At 43.3% G+C, this 16,878-nt stretch overlaps 2 protein-coding genes across 2 annotated transcripts; both read right to left on the reverse strand.

Moving 5' to 3' along the window:
* Window positions 1-3,616: 3,616 nt before the first annotated feature.
* On the reverse strand, window positions 3,617-7,824 carry myf5 (myogenic factor 5). The gene is made up of 3 exons (XM_046379689.1): window positions 5,508-7,824; window positions 4,454-4,526; window positions 3,617-4,138 (listed from the first exon to the last, which is right to left on the reverse strand). Exons 1-3 carry the CDS (start codon window positions 5,958-5,960, stop codon window positions 3,942-3,944), a joined length of 723 nt encoding a protein of 240 aa, XP_046235645.1. The 5' UTR covers window positions 5,961-7,824; the 3' UTR covers window positions 3,617-3,941.
* Window positions 7,825-10,160: 2,336 nt separating this feature from the next.
* Window positions 10,161-11,889, reverse strand: myf6 (myogenic factor 6). The gene is made up of 3 exons (XM_046379687.1): window positions 11,106-11,889; window positions 10,643-10,739; window positions 10,161-10,555 (listed from the first exon to the last, which is right to left on the reverse strand). Exons 1-3 carry the CDS (start codon window positions 11,610-11,612, stop codon window positions 10,446-10,448), a joined length of 714 nt encoding a protein of 237 aa, XP_046235643.1. The 5' UTR covers window positions 11,613-11,889; the 3' UTR covers window positions 10,161-10,445.
* Window positions 11,890-16,878: the final 4,989 nt, after the last annotated feature.

Below are 16,878 nucleotides of genomic sequence, written 5' to 3' on the forward strand. Positions count from 1 at the left end.
AGGTGTAAAAGCACTTTTAATCACCTTCTTGATCTCTTCCTCATTTACACCTCCGCACCCTGAAATAGCAACTGTGTTTTAACTCTGGCAGTTTTTCCACATCTCTAAACAAGAACGACAGTGAAGCAGCCACTGAAGGTAAAACGGAGGTCCTCCACGGACGGCGGCTTCGAGTGTGTTGTTGTCGTCCTGTGGAGGACCTTTCTCCGGCGTGTCAGTGTGTGTGGGTGTTTGTGTTGCCATCCATCACACTTGCAGTACATTTGGCAGGAGAAAAACAGGCCTTCAGGGTGCGTGAATATTTGTTTCCCTGCAGAAAGGATGAAGACACACCGAGATCACCGCATCAACCAAAAGTAGTTGTGTGTTTTCTGAAGCTCAACACTAAGTTTGTTGACTGAACAAATCAAAAATGCCACCTCCGAGTGCGGCTAATAGTACAACATCACAGATTTTTGTCCAAGGGCAGATTTATTTCTTTAAAGACCCCGTTTAAACATTCATCATAAGATGAGTAATCTGTTCAGATATGAGAAAATGTGTGAATGTAGTGTGAATGCAGTGTAAATGGTTCCCCCGGGATTTAAACCTGCTTATTTATATTGATCTTTAAAGTCCAAATACACAAGATAAATACACTATGTAGACAAAAGTATCGAGACACATGGCCATTACACCAACAGGGACTTTGACATCACATTCTAAATACACAGACAGCTTTTCAGCTCTAACAGCTTCCACTCTTCTGTGAAGGCTTTCCACAACATGTCGGAGTGTTTCTGTGTTGCCCATATTCATGCAGCAGAGCATTTGTGAGGTCACACACTGATGTTGGACCAAAAGGCCTGGCTCACCATCTCCGTTCCAGTTCATCCCAAAGGTGTTGGATGGGGTTGAGGTCAGGACTCTGTGTGGGCCAGTCAAGTTCTTCCACACCAGACTCATCCAACCATGTCTTTATGGAGCTTTGCTTTGTGCACTGGGGCACAGTCATGCTGGAATAGAAAAGGGCCTTCAACAAACTGTTGCCACAAAGCTGGAAGCATAGCATTGTCCAAAATGTCTTGGTGTGCTGAAGCATTAAGATTTCCCCGCTCCAAACAGCCCCGCCCCAATACTTTTGTCTATATAGTGTATGACAAGTAGTTGATGTAGGAAGTACAAGAAACACCTCTCTCTTGTGGTCTCACTGAGTACTGCAGTAATGACAGTGCATGCCTTTGAGTTCATTTAGTAATCAAGTCAATTTCCTGCCACAACCCAATAAAGAATATCTCAACAAACTTTTTTCTCTCCCTCTCGTCCATTTTCTCTGATTTCACTTCGACCTGGACAGCCTTGACACAGAGTGTGTTTTGTTTTGTGTTGGACACTTCAGCGAGTGACGGATTCGTGAATCACCACCACCACCGTGTAGCCGTGGAAAATGACATCGCTGACACGAGGGGGTGTCGTAACGTGGCCGCGGAGGTTGGTGAAACACAAGCCGCTGCTGGAATGTCGGCCATGTTTCACAGCAGAGAGACAAGAGCCGCCGTGGAGCTGCTGGTTGTTTGTCCACAGTCTTCTCTCCTTTGGTTGAATGAGGCCAAATGATGCATGTAGATGTGAAATCTTTGTGGTATCTTGTTTTGTTTTTTATGAAAATGATGCCAACACAGTCCCCATTTGCAGGCTAACATCTGACCTGCTGACTTGTTTCCATGTGAAACCTCATTAACAATTTGAGAAATTTTACCCAAGTGAAAAGTAAGAAAAGTTCTGTTTGTTTTTTAATTTATTTTATTCAAATTTTAGGTTTCTTTTTTCTTCTACTTGAATACATTTCAGAGAGAAGTGTGTGTTTTACTCCATTGCATGTATTTACACTTTTTATTTTGGAAATCCAGTCTGTTTGGATTAAACCCCCAGGCAGTGAATAAAATGATTAAAATGAGCTCCACCTCAGCTAGCTTCAACAGCAAAATGCTTCTTACATATGAAGACATTTTTGATGATAATCTAATCAAAAAATATGAAATAAACACTGAGGAGCCTTTTTTGTTTTTGTTTTGTCTTCTTGGGTTTACTTTACTGATAACAGCTGCACTTACATTTTAGTGCAGGAATTCTACTTTAAATTGATTTAAATTAAATAAATTAAATTTACTCTAAAGTATTTTTTGTACTCTTACTAACATTTTCACCTGCAGGATTTTTACTTGTTAGCGTTTCTACATTATTGCCACTTTTACTTGAGGCTCTTCCTCACCACAACTGACTGGGAATAGCAATAAAATGTCTTTAATTCTCTTATGAATTACAATAAGGAACACAGTGCTCAGATGATGATATCCTGAGGCACAATGAAAGGACTCAAAAGAGGGCTACAAAGACAAACTGAAACGGGGAGAATATCTGAATAGGAGCTATTTTTCCTTTATTTGTAATTTAACAAATAGAAGAGGACACGACGAGGAAGAAAATGTGATTCAGAGAGTACAGAATCTAAGAGAGTGACCACAACAGGAACAGGAAATTCAGACTGAGTACTATGATTAAAAAAAAACAAAAAACAAAAACATATTCCCTCTCAACAGAGCAGACAACATGCTGCTTACTTAGAGCTCGATGAAATCCACAATGCAGTGTGACAAACCCCCCCAACCCCACTCACACAATAAGTACAATTAGAGGCCATTTGTTCTGCTGTCTGGTGTTGATGGTGTAATCAAGGGTGTTGATGATGACTCACATTTGGAAGGAAAAGAACAAGCAGGTATACACACACACACACACACACACACACACACACACACCAAACACACTCCCAGGGACATCAAAAGCACACGGAGACGCTAAAATGTGATCAAAGTGGAACCAAATGTGCTTTAAAACTCAGTCATTCAATTTGCTGTTATTTTCTATTACTATTTACATTTCCGTGTTTGGTTAAATCCTTGCTATAATGGACAAAAACGTATTTTTAGGGCGATAAAATGAAACGCTGTCTCACCCTGCTGGACTGGAAAGACTGGCAGTCGGCTGCATGAGAGATTACAGCAGCGTCAAATGATTAATGGTATCAGCTGACCTCCATCAGTTTGTAATGTGGTCTCAGCACCTTGTTAGCTGGAGACAGTCTAGACTGACCTGGACGGTCCTCTCACGTAATAAATAACTCACCGTTTTGTTGTGATGAGACCAACTTTATTGGACTCAAAAAGCTGCTGAGTTAATTAATTGATTTGGCTGTTGTATTAAAAGCTGATGATCCATTCTTGGGATTGTTTTCTTAAAAATGCCACAAAACACTCACTAAACTTAAAGTGTTGGCAACTGCTTTCGCCGTCAGTGTGTTACTCTGTTTGCAGAATTGGTTCTATTTTATTTCTGCAAAACAAAAGCTTGTAAAAATGCTCTTGGCTCGTGGCTCGTGGTGTCATTTTGATGTTTCGAACTTTGTTTCTTGCTGACATTCACGTTCATGATGTTTTCACTGTTACTACTGCGACAACAACACAACCCTTGGCTCATTTTCTCCCTAATTTAGCTCATTTAACCTCCAGCGTTAACAAGATAATTAAATCTGAACACATGGACAAGAAGAAGAAGAAATAAATACAAGAACTTATACAAAACAGAGAAGGATTTAATGTTCATGACAACACGGAAAGTAAGAAATGAAAACTGCTTAAATACCACCTCATGTTGGACTAAAGCAACATTACATTAACTGTCATAATTAAATATGTCTCACTGGGTATAATAGCATGTCTAGAATAAATGAGAATTTACATTACATATTTACAGTCTCATGTACAACGTGAAAGCCGCTGGCCACAGGTCCTCAGTTACAGCTGAGTCTCCTTCAGACTTGCACAAAAGTAGTTCTTATCTCTTGTTGCAAACGCAGCTGGTGTTCAGTATAAGCAGGACGCCCGTCTGAGCCAAGGTTCCCCTCACAGGACGTGGTACACAGGCCTGGATCCAGGGCTCTCCGGCGTGCAGGGCTGAGAGTCGGAGCTGCCGGGGGAGAAGGTGGCCGTGTCTCTCAGAGCCGCCGGCCCGCAGTCGGACTCCACCTGGGACAGGCGGTCCACGATGCTGGACAGACACTGCAGACTTGATGCTCCGGCTGTCTTGTCGGCCAAACTCTCTGAAAAGAGCCAGAGACAGAGTCAGGATTTCAGAAACAGGGGGTGATTTCAGTCACAATGCTACATGTGGCTGCTGTGACTTGTGTAAAATGCATAACAAGTTGGGATACAAAAGACAAGGTGTTTTTCATCCATATGTTTGATCAGTTTATATGACCTTTTATTTTAAATATACTTAAACCACGGCGCCATAAAGACTCCACCAGGCAGAATAAAACATTTAAAATAGTCTATTAGGTTTTACAATTTTAACATGCTGACACGAATGCAAGTCATAATCACATCAGGCTGCTGTTGCTGTCTAAAGGTCTCACCGTTTTTGGCATATGAATAACTGTTGCTGTAGTTCGCATTCAGCTGTTGCCACACTGGACTGTTGCTGTCAGCCTGAAAGGAAATGAGAAAACACATTTACCCTTGGATTCCTGCAAACGCTTAACAAAAAAAAAAAAAAAAGACAACAAATAGAGATGATGTGTTAGTATTGTATAAATATATATAGGGGAGGTAAAAGCAGAAAAGGGGAGAAAACCCTCCACAAAAACAAAAAAACAAATGCCCTTCATGATATTCTGGACAGGCTAATAAATCCTGAATTCCAAAGTTATGGCCTTCTTTATTTCACATGCACCTTAAAGCCAATGTGGCAGTATGCGCTCCCTTCCCCTGCCCGGCTCTGAGCGTGGCCAATCGATTGTATCAGTGGAAGCAACACCAGTTTGTGCAAGATGACACTTTCTCCGAGTAAATCTGCAGAAAATCCTGGCAGCGGTGCAGAACATGCAGTCAGGATGGAATGCAGAAAAGCACCCAGTTTTTCCTGCCAGACTTCAGTAAGGTGGATTTAGTTTGGTTTATTAGGGCTATAAAGTGTCCGGTGGTGGGAAAGCCATTACTCCGTCCAGCATTATAAGTTCTTTAGTATTAGCTGATACACTGTTACCTTCAGACTGTTACTGAGAACACTAATTCATCCCGACTTGTCATAACAGCACACAGGGGATGGAGACACATGGAAGACTACTGAATGGATGTTTGTATTAAAGAGTATGATATGCATGGGGTAGCCTCATAATTGAGGTCTTGGGGCAAGACAAGCTTATTTGATTGATTCTAAATTGGAAATCCGGGCCCTATTTTGAAGTGAGATACTCTGCATGGTAAAATGAGACACGGGAACAGCACCATTTTAAATGTAATGGTCAGCAACAAAGGCCTTTTCAGGTAAAAAATCCTGTCTTGCACGCAGTTGTGGTCATTTCTCTGCACGTCATTGCAATGGTTTGAAAGCTGCAGTGAGAACCTGCAAACCTCTGTACAGCCAGAGGTTTGAGCGACGAGGCTGAACATGTGGATCAGAGTTCTTACCATGCCGTCAGAGCAGCTGGACAGCGGGCTCCCGGGCTCCGAGCTGCTCTCCCCAGGTAGGCCGTAGTAGTTTTCCACCTGCTCTCGAAGCAGCTCCTGCAGGCTCTCGATGTACTGGATGGCGTTGCGCAGGATCTCCACCTTGGGCAGACGCTGGCTGGGGTTGGCCGAGGTACAGCGTCTCAAAGCCTCGAAAGCGTGGTTCACCTTCTTCAGCCGCCGGCGCTCGCGCATGGTGGCAGCCCGTCTGCGGTCCACAAAGTTGGACTTGCGCTTGCAGGCCTTGCAGGCCCACTGGAGACAGTGTCCTGGCTGGTGAGGGGCTCCGGGGACCCTGACATGCTCGTCCTCCTCGGAGCCGGCGAGCTCCACGCCAGGGCCAAACTCCAGGCTGTCTGGAGATGAAGCGCACGCACTGTCATAGTAGACCTGGGATGGTGGGAAGACATCCATGGCCAAATGGAGACAGGAGTATGAATGGATGGAGAGATGGGTGCAAAGGAAGGAAGGAGGGTAGAGGAGTGGGGTGAGAGAGAGGAGACCTCTGAGTGATATGAGGGGTCTGTTGCCCCGGGCCCCCCTTATATGCCCCCAGGCCAGAGCCTAGGGCCCACATTGGCCAGATCTAATTACCATGGCCCATTGGCCCAGCCAGAAAACAGGCTGGTGTTAGCTCAGCTCCCTCCCTGCCCCATCCCAACCCGCTGCCTCTCACCCCCCAGTACCCTGTGGAGTTTCCCACATCTGCACTTACTGGTGTTTTCCTACTCATCACCACTCTCTCCTTCCAAGGGCTCTTGTCCTGCAAGGCCATAATGAATACAATCCCTGGGAATGTTTCAGGAGTGTGGGGGAACATTTGCAGCTTTAACCACCGCGTGACCTGTTTTTAAATAGTCAGATAGTGCTTCATTTCGCCTGATTTATCCGTAAGCGGCCTCCAGGCGTCGTGTCATAGCTGACGATAAAAGTGACGCTCAGCTATGAAGACATAAATATGAAAGAGAGTGTGTTTTGTTTAGTCAAACTGTGCAGAAAAAGAGGGTGACCACTTGTAAGAGTATGCAGGCCAATTTTTACGGTGGAGACAACAGCGTTGCAGATGCAGCCCAGCTGCAAAGGAAGGTGTAACATTTCAAGCCCTGTGAATTCACATTACAGTGGTAAGGCCCCTCTAAACACCCCGAGCTCATCACTGAAGGTGCTGTGAATGAGGTCATCCCACTCATTAAAACAGTAATTACACAATTAACACCACTGTGCAATTCCCTGCACCATTTTGCCTCCAAGGACCAAATTTTAACCATTAAAAGTTATTGACACAAGTCAAGTACTTCAATCCAGCACACAACAGATGGCGTTTGGGGTGCAGTAGTTTTTATTGACGATGAAGACTGAAGGAAGGGAAGGAAGGGGCTTTAGGCAATGAGGAAATCAAATAATTCAAACAATAATTCAAACTGCTTTAAAGTGCAGACGTCTCGCTTTAATTTGTTTCTTTTTTAACAGAATCAAAATAAGAGGAAAAAACGGACTGGACATTACACGTTTAGAGTGCAGATTAAACCACCTCACGATGCGTTACGTATTATTTAATCTATTGATACGTCCTTTAAATGTGCTTTTCTAGCGAGCTTCTGCGGTGTTGCAAACAAGCCGAATCGTCTTTCTGTATGCAGACTGTTAGACTGAAGGCTGCTTTTGCACCGCGACCCCGACGATTTTGGGTAATGATGTTGTTGACAGCTCACAAGGATACAATGCGGATATTTCTCACAATGTGTCGAAACGTTTGGCGAGCCCCCGTCTCTGAGAACCGTGCGCACCTAAGAAAACACCGCTGCGTGCTGCCTCTGAATGGCCGTCGGGGTTTGGCTTGGGCACATCTGAAGAAGACATCGGCTCGTCTGCGCTTGTAGCTGCTGAGAAGATCAAAGGCCGTGCAGGCTGAGAACAACGTTGGCAATGAGAAAACCTGCTATCAGCCGATAGCTAATTGATCCTGGGCTCAGATTGGCGCAGCACATGGCGTTTCTCAGAACGCACTGGAGCTCATTGCGCGCAGGCCGGCGCTGTGATCTGTGCGCTCGGCTGGTCTCTTGGGAACTCTCCCAGTTTGCTTTTCTGTTGTTCTCAAGGGTCAGAGACAGAGTTAAGTGAAGGGCAGGAGGTGATCTTTTATGTCCATCTTCTATCACGTCTGAAAACCTTATTTCTTCTAAACTGCCTCATGCTTTGACTTAATACGCCGCTCGTTTGGTGCAACACAAGAACCCAGAAAGAGAGGCAATTTATCACTTAACACTCCTGCAAAATGAATTCCTCCCCCAGGCCGGGATTTAATCCCATTTTAAAGGAATAGTATGCAGGGACTTCCTGGATAAAAATGAACACCCTGTCCTCTGCCTGTATTTTCTTGTTTTGTCCTTATTTTGCTGTTCGGGACGTTTCTGGGCTCAGCTGCTGATTTTTAGGGTTGCCAGTGTGTGTGTGTGTGTGTGTGTGCAAACAGCAACTGACAATAGCTACAAAATGTGCCTTAAATACTTTTTGTGTATTTTAACTGCCAAAACATGCTACTGGTGGGACAGTTTAAGTTGTGAGAAAAATCTGTTATGTGAAGTGTAATTGGAAAAAAAAAAAGAAAACTACAAAAACATTTTTAAAGGCCCATTTTACACCCCCCCACAAGAATTAGTGAGACAAAAACCATTTTGAGTGGCAACACCATTTGTTTGGCTGTGAGCAGAAAGAGGTGCACCGCCAGCCCCGCTGCAGTGAATCCTTTTCCTTGCAGGATATTCAAGGAAAGTCTGGATAAATCAGAAGCACTCAGGCTCCAGGCTTATCCCCTCCCTCCTATAACAGCTCGCCTTTCATCAGCTTTGACTTTAAAAACACTGCCTTCACAGCCAAATTACAATTATATGGTGTCATCAGTAACACCACAATCCCCGTAAAGTCAGACAATAGTGAGGGTTTTGTGTCTCTGTAGGCAGCGCGTGCTTAAAATAAGACAGTGAGGTTCAAAACACAGATGGATATTGAGTTTTTAGATCAATACTACTCATTTAATAGCACAAAATACAGGTTTGTACACATCACATCATGTGTATAGCACACAAATAAGTACCCACATTGAACCAAACTGATATTTTTCCAGCACAACTTGTCATTTCGGTGTCTTTGGTCAAATGAAGTCATCATCAAGCCGACATTAAATCAGCAGATACCCAATGCAGCGGTAAAATGTGGTGAAGTGAAACTGCTATCAGACCGAGTGCGAGCGGGAGCCCATTAAAATCACATTACTGCTTAGTGATATCAAGTTTCTGTCTGGTTCCTGCAGAAAATTTGGTAAAAGATACGAATGGTTCTGTTGAAAAGAGCCCCACTAGAGCAACGCATTACAGTATGTTCTTCAGCTTTTAATTCAGCTCAGTGGAGGAACAAAAACTGCAACTGCAAATATGTAAAACGAGTCTGTCCTGCATTGTAAATTTGTTTTCAGTAAAAACTACTTGGGTATGTATGCAGTGAGCATTTCTCACTTTAGCATTTTAATGTTGTAGGCACTCTGATGACTTTACACAGTGGACTGCTGTGGTTTATCATCATGTCTTTAGGGCGACAGTTTTATCTGATGAGTAACCCAAAGCTATCAGATGGATGTTTTGCAGGGAAAAAAACTTAAATTATCTTTCCCTCTTAAATGTAGTGGAGTAGACATACGGCAAATAAGACTGTTCTGTGGAGCATCTTAGCATCTTTAACCAGTCACTCATCACACTTTTTACTCACTAAAAAAGTGGACGACCTTCAGACTGTGTGGGTGCGGTTTGAACTCTCTTTCTCATCAATTAGAAAAAGTTTTAGAAGGAACGTTAGAAAAAAAAGCCATTTAAACACATAAAATTTGTTCTTAAGGACGGGAAGCTTCGTCCATCCATGTTTGAAACAGCTTTGTTTTGCCCTTTCAGGACGCAACATCGAGGCCTCCTGACACACGTGTGACAAAGGTCAACCGGGGCTTCGTGTCGTCCACAGACATCTGACAGAGTCCAGCACACGCCAGCATCATCAACAAACGCCCCCCCTCCCCCCGACTCGCCCCTCTCATGTCAATGCACGAGAAACAAGACTCAAAGGGTTTGCATGCCGCTAGCATCGCGTCACATGTTTTAATAGCTCGTATGTAAACGCTTTGTCATGTGATGATGAGGCAAATGATGATGAATTAAGACCTGACTGCACTTCATTATCCCAATGGGCTTTGCACTCAAGCCTGCTGCCCAAGTTTCCACGTCCCCAAAACAAGACAGGGGAGAGGAGAGTGGAGGCACGCTGCATTTGGAGGAGGACTCGAGTTACTGTTGTTTGGGATCAGTCCTGCCGGAGGCCAGTTGGAACAAAGAGGAGCAGGCTGGCAGCAGACTGTTCCAGGGCAGATTATATGGACTTCTAACAGCCGTGAATGCTGAGGTGGAACTGGCAGATCTGGAGCTGACGGGGGATTTTATTTTTCTCTTTTAGTGTAAAACTCAGAGATACTCTCTTATTTGTTTGTTTCACCCACCATTTGTGCCTGACGTGACGGCTGGCTGTTGGTCGTGTACAATACGGCTCAAGAAGAACGGAAGCACGTTACAGCAGTTTAGAGTACTGCAAAATTAGCAGTTTATTTTCTTGGTCAGTTATGTACAAATACTTAAATACAACATCAGCTTTCTTAAAGAGTTTGCGTGCTGCTGAATATAAAATAAATAAATCTAAACATCACATTTTTATAAAATATGTACAAATTCGTCGCTCCTGCTGTACAAGCGAAGGCTACACAAACAAACAGAATGGCTGAATATAATGGGAATAATTTAGAGATAAACAATGGAAGTTTTAAATCTTAACGCTGCTGTCTAGCCGACGTGACGGACCGACGCTTCAGTTCTCTGAGACGTCTTCGCTGAAGTTGATTTTCTCGTCGCTGGTGATGCTGTTAACGATGGACGACAGGCGCAGGAGGCTGGAGGACGCAGACGACTCGCTGCTTCCTGAAAAGGAAGGAAAGTTACAGTTGGTTTGATTTATCTATGGGCGCATTTATTGTCGACTGTCAGTGAAGTTCTCCCAGGCTGTACCTTCTCTCTGGTTTATCATCGCTGCAGTGGAATGGTCAGCAGAGGTCGACCAGGTCTCTGAGGCCTTTTTCCAGGGGTACTCATCATGACGGGCCACCTGTAGAAACACACATCACATGTTATCCTGACACGCTGTTATCCTTTGATGAGAAACGTGGGCTAATCCTGAAACAATTTGTGACAGAGGCCAACATTAACATCAGTGAGGTCTTTACTGGGTAATAAACTGTTTGTCCCAACTGGAATAAAAATATCATAGTGACACTGAGCTATAAAGCTGCAGTAAACACATCATCATGTCATTAAAAAGCACCACAGACACTTTACAGGTCCATGCAGGGATATTATAGGGATCTTACTGGGAATAAAAGTACATTATGAGGTCAACTGAACACCACAAACACCAATGGAGTACTGTGAGCATGTTTATTTGTCTGATTTCCGGTATCCAGTGATAGCTTACACCGTGTTCACCGTCGTTAAAGTTCTGCGTTTTCTCCTGCTCGTCCAGCGTCTGCAGCAGCTCCTGTAGCCGCTCAATGTAGCTGATGGCGCTGCGTAAAATCTCCACCTTGGGTAGCCTCTGGTTGGGGTTGGCCACGGTCTTCCTCTTCAGCGCGTCGAAGGCCTCGTTGATCTTCTTGAGCCTCCTTCTCTCCCTGAGCGTGGCGGCCTTGCGTCTGTCCGTGGGCGCCGACTTTCTCTTGCAGATCTTGCAGGCCCACATGAGGCACTGGCCCTCGCAGTGCGCCCGGAGACCCGGAGGCGCAAGGACGTGCTCCTCCCCGCTGCTCTCCCCCCCGGTCTCGGACGGAATATTATCCTGGCCCGGGGACAGCGGGCTGTCATTGCCGTTGTACAGAGGAGACACCCCCGCCATGTCCAAGTGCTGTAGTGGTCCATGATCCCCTTCTTCCAAATAGCGCAAATCATTGAAAAGATAAGGGTTGGTCTCAAAAAGGTCCATCATATTGTTGCGCCCTTCTCTCTCTGTTTTGACAGTGGGACTCTGGCATTTAAACGGCGCAGCAGAGACACAAGTCACCAGGCTTAAATATAGAATGTGAAACTCTATCCAACACTTTGGCTGTCACACTGCATCAAGAACCGTTTTTTCTTCAGTGGCCCTTTACAAGCCAGTGACTTTGTGGAGGAAATACGTACACGTTAAGCTATTGAAATGTCACCTCAGGTTTCACGACAGGTGCTTTAAATATCTGCATCCGGACAATATGGCAAACACAGTGAGATTTCCCTGCGTGACAGATAAAATAGTTGTGTTTCACATGTTTTAACCCAACATAATGGATGTGGAGTTAGTGGTGCCACGTTCATATAGTAAAACACCTGAAAAGGGTTTATAAGTTGAAACTTTATTACTGCTTTTAACATCAGTCAATGGATGTTTGTTTTATTGCATTTTATTTATTTTTTAGCAAGTTCTTTAGCACGACCTGTTTAATGTTTGATCTGATCATTGGGGGGATCTACCTGATGGATTAGTGTTATGCCCCTCCAAAATAAAATGACAGGTTATGCTGGATGACACCAAACCAAATGGATTTCTCACAATCTGCCAACCAAAAATTTGTCCTTATCAATGGTTTATTACGTGTTTCTAAGTAAATTATTTGTTAAAAATATGTATTTTTTTTTGACAAATGTAATTTCAAATGTTTTGTCCACAGATTTCAGACCTCAGTGTGGACCGTTTCCACTGGAACTACCTGCTTCAACAAGCAGGTTGAGCGATCAAGCCAACTGAGAGTCAGACATCGTTCATGTACTGAAACCACGACGCTACACACACCTCACATGTGCCTGTTCGAGCCGGTGGGAATGCTACGGCCAATTGTAACATGTAGAAAATCCCAACATAGACTGGAATGTGCAGAGTCAAAACAGCTTTGAGAAACGCATGCATGGGATGTTATAAATAGAAACGTGGCTCGTTCATCGCAGATTCATAAAAGAGATAAAAGCCCGCGAGGAGCTGATATATGGCCTGTGGCATTTTTCTGCAGCCTTGAAAGGTCCACCATTGGAAACTTCACAGGCGGGAATGTGAAGGATTCCTATTTTTGTATGGCTGCAGTTCTAGTGGGGTTTTACTTTTACCCTGTGGACTTCCCTGCCCCCCTTCACTCAGTCCCAGCTTCTGTTACCTTGTTGTGTAAGTCTTAGAGTCACGGGTGCTTTTCTTCATTTGTCAGGGTGACTGAAATACCGGTCGACACGGCACCTCTAAGCCGCCTAACTGACATACACTTCGATACAATGTGTAAATTAGACCACATTCATATTGTAGACTGCTATTAAGAGCAGCCGAGTGAGAATTCATATCAGCCTCCTGGTAGTAATTCCAATTAGACGTATCGTAGCTCTCTGAAAGTCCCATTATCTCTGGGTCATAATTACTTCAACAGCAAACTGGTGACAAAACGGCTGCACAGCCACCACGGCTGATATAAAACACCATTAATGTAATCAATTAAGGAGCATTGCACTTTGTTTGTATCCAGTTTTACGAGTTAACAAACAGTAGATTTAAGGCTTAACTTCCATTTACTGTGTCTAGTAAGGTTAGAAAAGAGGGAAACAATATTTCAATAATGTAAAGGATCCAAAGATATAAAAGCGGGAGGGTTTTCCTGCTCTAAGATCTGAGTCACGTCATGTTTAAATCTTAAGACGCCACAGTCGCAGTATTTGTGGGTTATTTCCAGTCATGAACAGTCACATAAATGGCGTCCACACGTTTTATTTCTCTCACCCTCTGGCTGACAATGTTGTGAATAAACACAAAGAACTCATTTCCGTATATCAACACAACTCAGTGATGTTGACCTTTTTTAAAGCGGACCCGGTCGAGAGCGTGCTGGCTCACCGCTTTGGCCTGCTGAGACACTCCAATGGAACTGAGGCCTAATTAAGGTTATTAGCTCCACCTGTGCGAGTCTCCATGCCTGCTGTGAAAAAGCTACTGTTTTTTTCCCACCACGAGATGCTCGTTAATCAAACAGTGAGCTCAACACAAACATGTTGCATAGATATTCCTGTCACTGCAGATAAAGCACCATTAATGAGGGTTATGTTCTATTTAGGTGTGCAAATAAATTATGTCGCTGACATGCACTGCGGTGGCCAAGGCTGCCTCTTAAAAATAATTACAGCAGCAATATAATGAGGAAGAGTTGTTAATGAAGTCATCTTTTAAGATTTAATTTTGCTACAGTATCAGCCTGTGGCAAAACATAATTAACATTTTTTAGGGTTATGTTTGAGTAACTAAAAGCACTTGTTTTAAGGCTGTCTTGGTTTTATGCTAAAAAAGTCAACCCTTACTTTAAGTGTAAAAGATTATTTCACTTAAAGTAAGAGTTTTCCAATATTTACAGTTTTAACCAAAGTGTTTTAATTACCCAAACCATGCGAGATACAGATCCAAACCTCGGAGGAATCGAACGCCTGCATTTTGTGTTTCTCCAGTCCTGCAGGTGTGTAATTTGTGTTATTAATTATACATTTTCTGCTGTGTCACAGTGTGTCCCATTGTTACCCTGTTTTTGCTTGGAATTTCTGTCAGTGACCATATGTTCATGTCCAAAAGGTATTTCCTCAGTGCTAATGCAGCAGGACGGAATATGGATGTATAGTTTCATTTAGTGCAGCTCACACTGCAGTTACACCAGAGACCCTGCATTATTAATGTGGACCACAATCAGTCGCATCCTAAAAATATTCAGTGTACTTTTCTGTTACCAGCCGTGCCACAGTGGTAAGCATACTTTTCAAGGTACGTGTATTTGATCAAATATTGAAAAATGCAGGAGATTTCCTTTTTTTTTTGTATTCAGAAGCAAAGTACACTCAGGGGCCGTCACTAGTGGAAAACAGTAGAGCTTTTCTTATTGATTTGCAGTTTTTGAGCTTGTCATGCAGCAGAAATGATATGGACGTTAGCAGAGTGTGGGCATGCGCATCAGAAAGTGCTGCATTAACTTCTCCTGAGTGGGAGGAGTGGGTTTCTGGGTGTCGTTTGTCAAATAAGATAGAAATCTGCATCCCACTAAGTGACGCAAAATTAAAAACAAACCTCCATTCAGTCTCACATGTTCTGACTTTCATGCAGGCAAACACAAGTGCAAAGGAAAATAATCCCAATGATTACAAATATATTAGACAGACTGCTGCCTCAGATGTCTTATAATCAGAATATACATTTTAATATTAAGACCGAGTAATTGACCTGGATGACTGAGCTGAAATGAAGTGTACACTTTTTCAAGATGAATGGAGCTGTGCCCCTGCTGTGGCCCGATCGTGTATTCTCTCCCCAGGGCTACTGTGCATCCTGAACCGGACCATAAATTCCCTTCAGTGTCAGGGGGTTGACGCTTCAGCTGTCAGGGTGAATCATGGGATAGCCTGGGTAGAAACTCACACTGGAGGATCTGTCCTCTCAGGCAAGGAGGTAGGACTCAGGCTGCTCTGCAGGAAGTGTAAATCTGTCTAGAATCCAAAGAGACTCGGAGTCAACAGCTCTGCAGTCTATACTCCGCATCCAAGTGCTGAAAACTTTTAAAGTAGAGAAAGTAGAACAGTTTGAAGTTTATGGAATAGTTCCAGGTTTATGGAAATAAGTTCTCTTATCTCCTCTTTTGCTGAGAGTTAAATGAAACGGCTAATCCCACTCTCATATGTGCCTGTAACATATGAAGCAATGTGGAGATGGTTTGCTTAGCTTAGCATTAAAACTGGAAACAGGAAACAGTTAACCTGGCTTTGTCCAGCGGTAATAAAACAGACTAAAGGCTCCTCTAAAGCTCACTAATGAATCTTCCCTGTTTAATAAAACAAACAAAAACTGTGGTGTAAAAACAAACACGTATGAAGACAAACATGTATGAAGATAAAGCTAGCAGTTTTAGCTTATTATGTATTAAATCTGGAGGCTAGGTTGAAACAGCCAGCCTGACTCTGTTTTAACAAAAGCAAACAAACAACTCCTCTGATACTCAACAATTAACGCACTGCATCTTGTTTGTTTAATAACACAGTGTACAAACACTGCAGATCAAAAGCAATATGAAAATGGCAGCCGTGGCCAAGAGGTTGGAGAAGCAGCTTGTGATTGGAGGGTCAACGGTTCAATTCCCCCACCGGACGGGCAGGAAAAATTTGGGTGTGGTGGAGTGATTAATGTGAAAAATGCCCCCCCCCTCCATTAGCTGGCTGATGTGCCCTTGAGCAAGGCACTTAACCCATCAATATGCTCCCCGGGCGCCTGACAGTGGCAGCCCACAGTTCCTGTGTGTGTTTCACTGCATGTAATTTGCCGGGTGTTGCATGTGTGTGTTCAACTAAAGATGGGTCAAATGCAGAAGACGAATTCAGTGTGTGTATGTAATAATATATATACTGTCAATAACGCTGATTATTCTTCTTCTTCTTCTAAAGCTAGCAGCACTGGCCATTTTTAGCATGCAGGCCAGAAGCCCGGGGAATCAGCTAGCTTGCCCCTGTCAAACAGGATGAGTTAATTAGTAAAATTTAGAGTTAGCCTACTGGTAGACGCATTTCTTTAACTTTGGTCAGAGCCAGACCAGTTGTTTCTGCTAAACTCCACCAATCAGCTTCTGGCAGTTATATCTTCTATTTGCCTTACAGGTAAGAAAGTATAATCTTCTCATGTAGCTCTCAGTGCGAAAGTAAATACCAAGCGTATATCCCCCAGTTTCTTTAAAGAAAATTTAAAAATTATTAATTCATGTTCTACATATATTAATTATACAACCTTGGAGCATTTAAATTTTGTCATGCGATGATGCTTGGTGAATTCAAAGGACAATATCTCAGCATTAAACTCCAGAAAGAACAGCTGGGTGAAATAAATTCAGGTGGATTTCTCTTACATCTCTGCATAATCTGCTTCCAGCCACATGAAATTCATGAGGAAGGAAAGTTTTTTAAAAAAGGCTCCCTGCACTTTGGCAGCACCTCAATATTCTCACTTTAAAGTAGGACGTGATCCCAGCAGGGACAGTCAGTATCTCCTCCAATGGCACTTACAGATTCAAACATTTTTTTCTGAAGTGAATAATTGATCAGCAGCTGGGGGGGAAGTGGGAAAGAGATAATGACATACAATAATGTGCTGCAGAGACATTTTAACTGTACTGACTGTATTTCTTTTTTAAAAGAAAGAACAGGAGCAGATTCAGTCGGTATTTTTC

This window comes from Scatophagus argus, chromosome 22 (assembly GCF_020382885.2).
Source record: "Scatophagus argus isolate fScaArg1 chromosome 22, fScaArg1.pri, whole genome shotgun sequence".
Classification (NCBI taxonomy): domain Eukaryota; kingdom Metazoa; phylum Chordata; class Actinopteri; family Scatophagidae; genus Scatophagus; species Scatophagus argus.

Excerpts from the sequence above, each read along its gene's own strand:
- myf5 (XM_046379689.1), bottom strand. The coding sequence starts at position 5,960 with ATGGATGTCTTCCCACCATCCCAGGTCTACTATGACAGTGCGTGCGCT. Across the intron at positions 4,527-5,507 it reads CCAGCTGCTCTGACGGCATG|GCTGACAGCAACAGTCCAGT; the intron begins GTAAGAACTCTG and ends ATTTCCTTTCAG. Across the intron at positions 4,139-4,453 it reads TTATTCATATGCCAAAAACG|AGAGTTTGGCCGACAAGACA; the intron begins GTGAGACCTTTA and ends GGCTCTTTTCAG.
- myf6 (XM_046379687.1), bottom strand. The coding sequence starts at position 11,612 with ATGATGGACCTTTTTGAGACCAACCCTTATCTTTTCAATGATTTGCGC. Across the intron at positions 10,740-11,105 it reads TTAACGACGGTGAACACGGT|GTGGCCCGTCATGATGAGTA; the intron begins GTAAGCTATCAC and ends GTGTTTCTACAG. Across the intron at positions 10,556-10,642 it reads GATGATAAACCAGAGAGAAG|GAAGCAGCGAGTCGTCTGCG; the intron begins GTACAGCCTGGG and ends CTTCCTTTTCAG.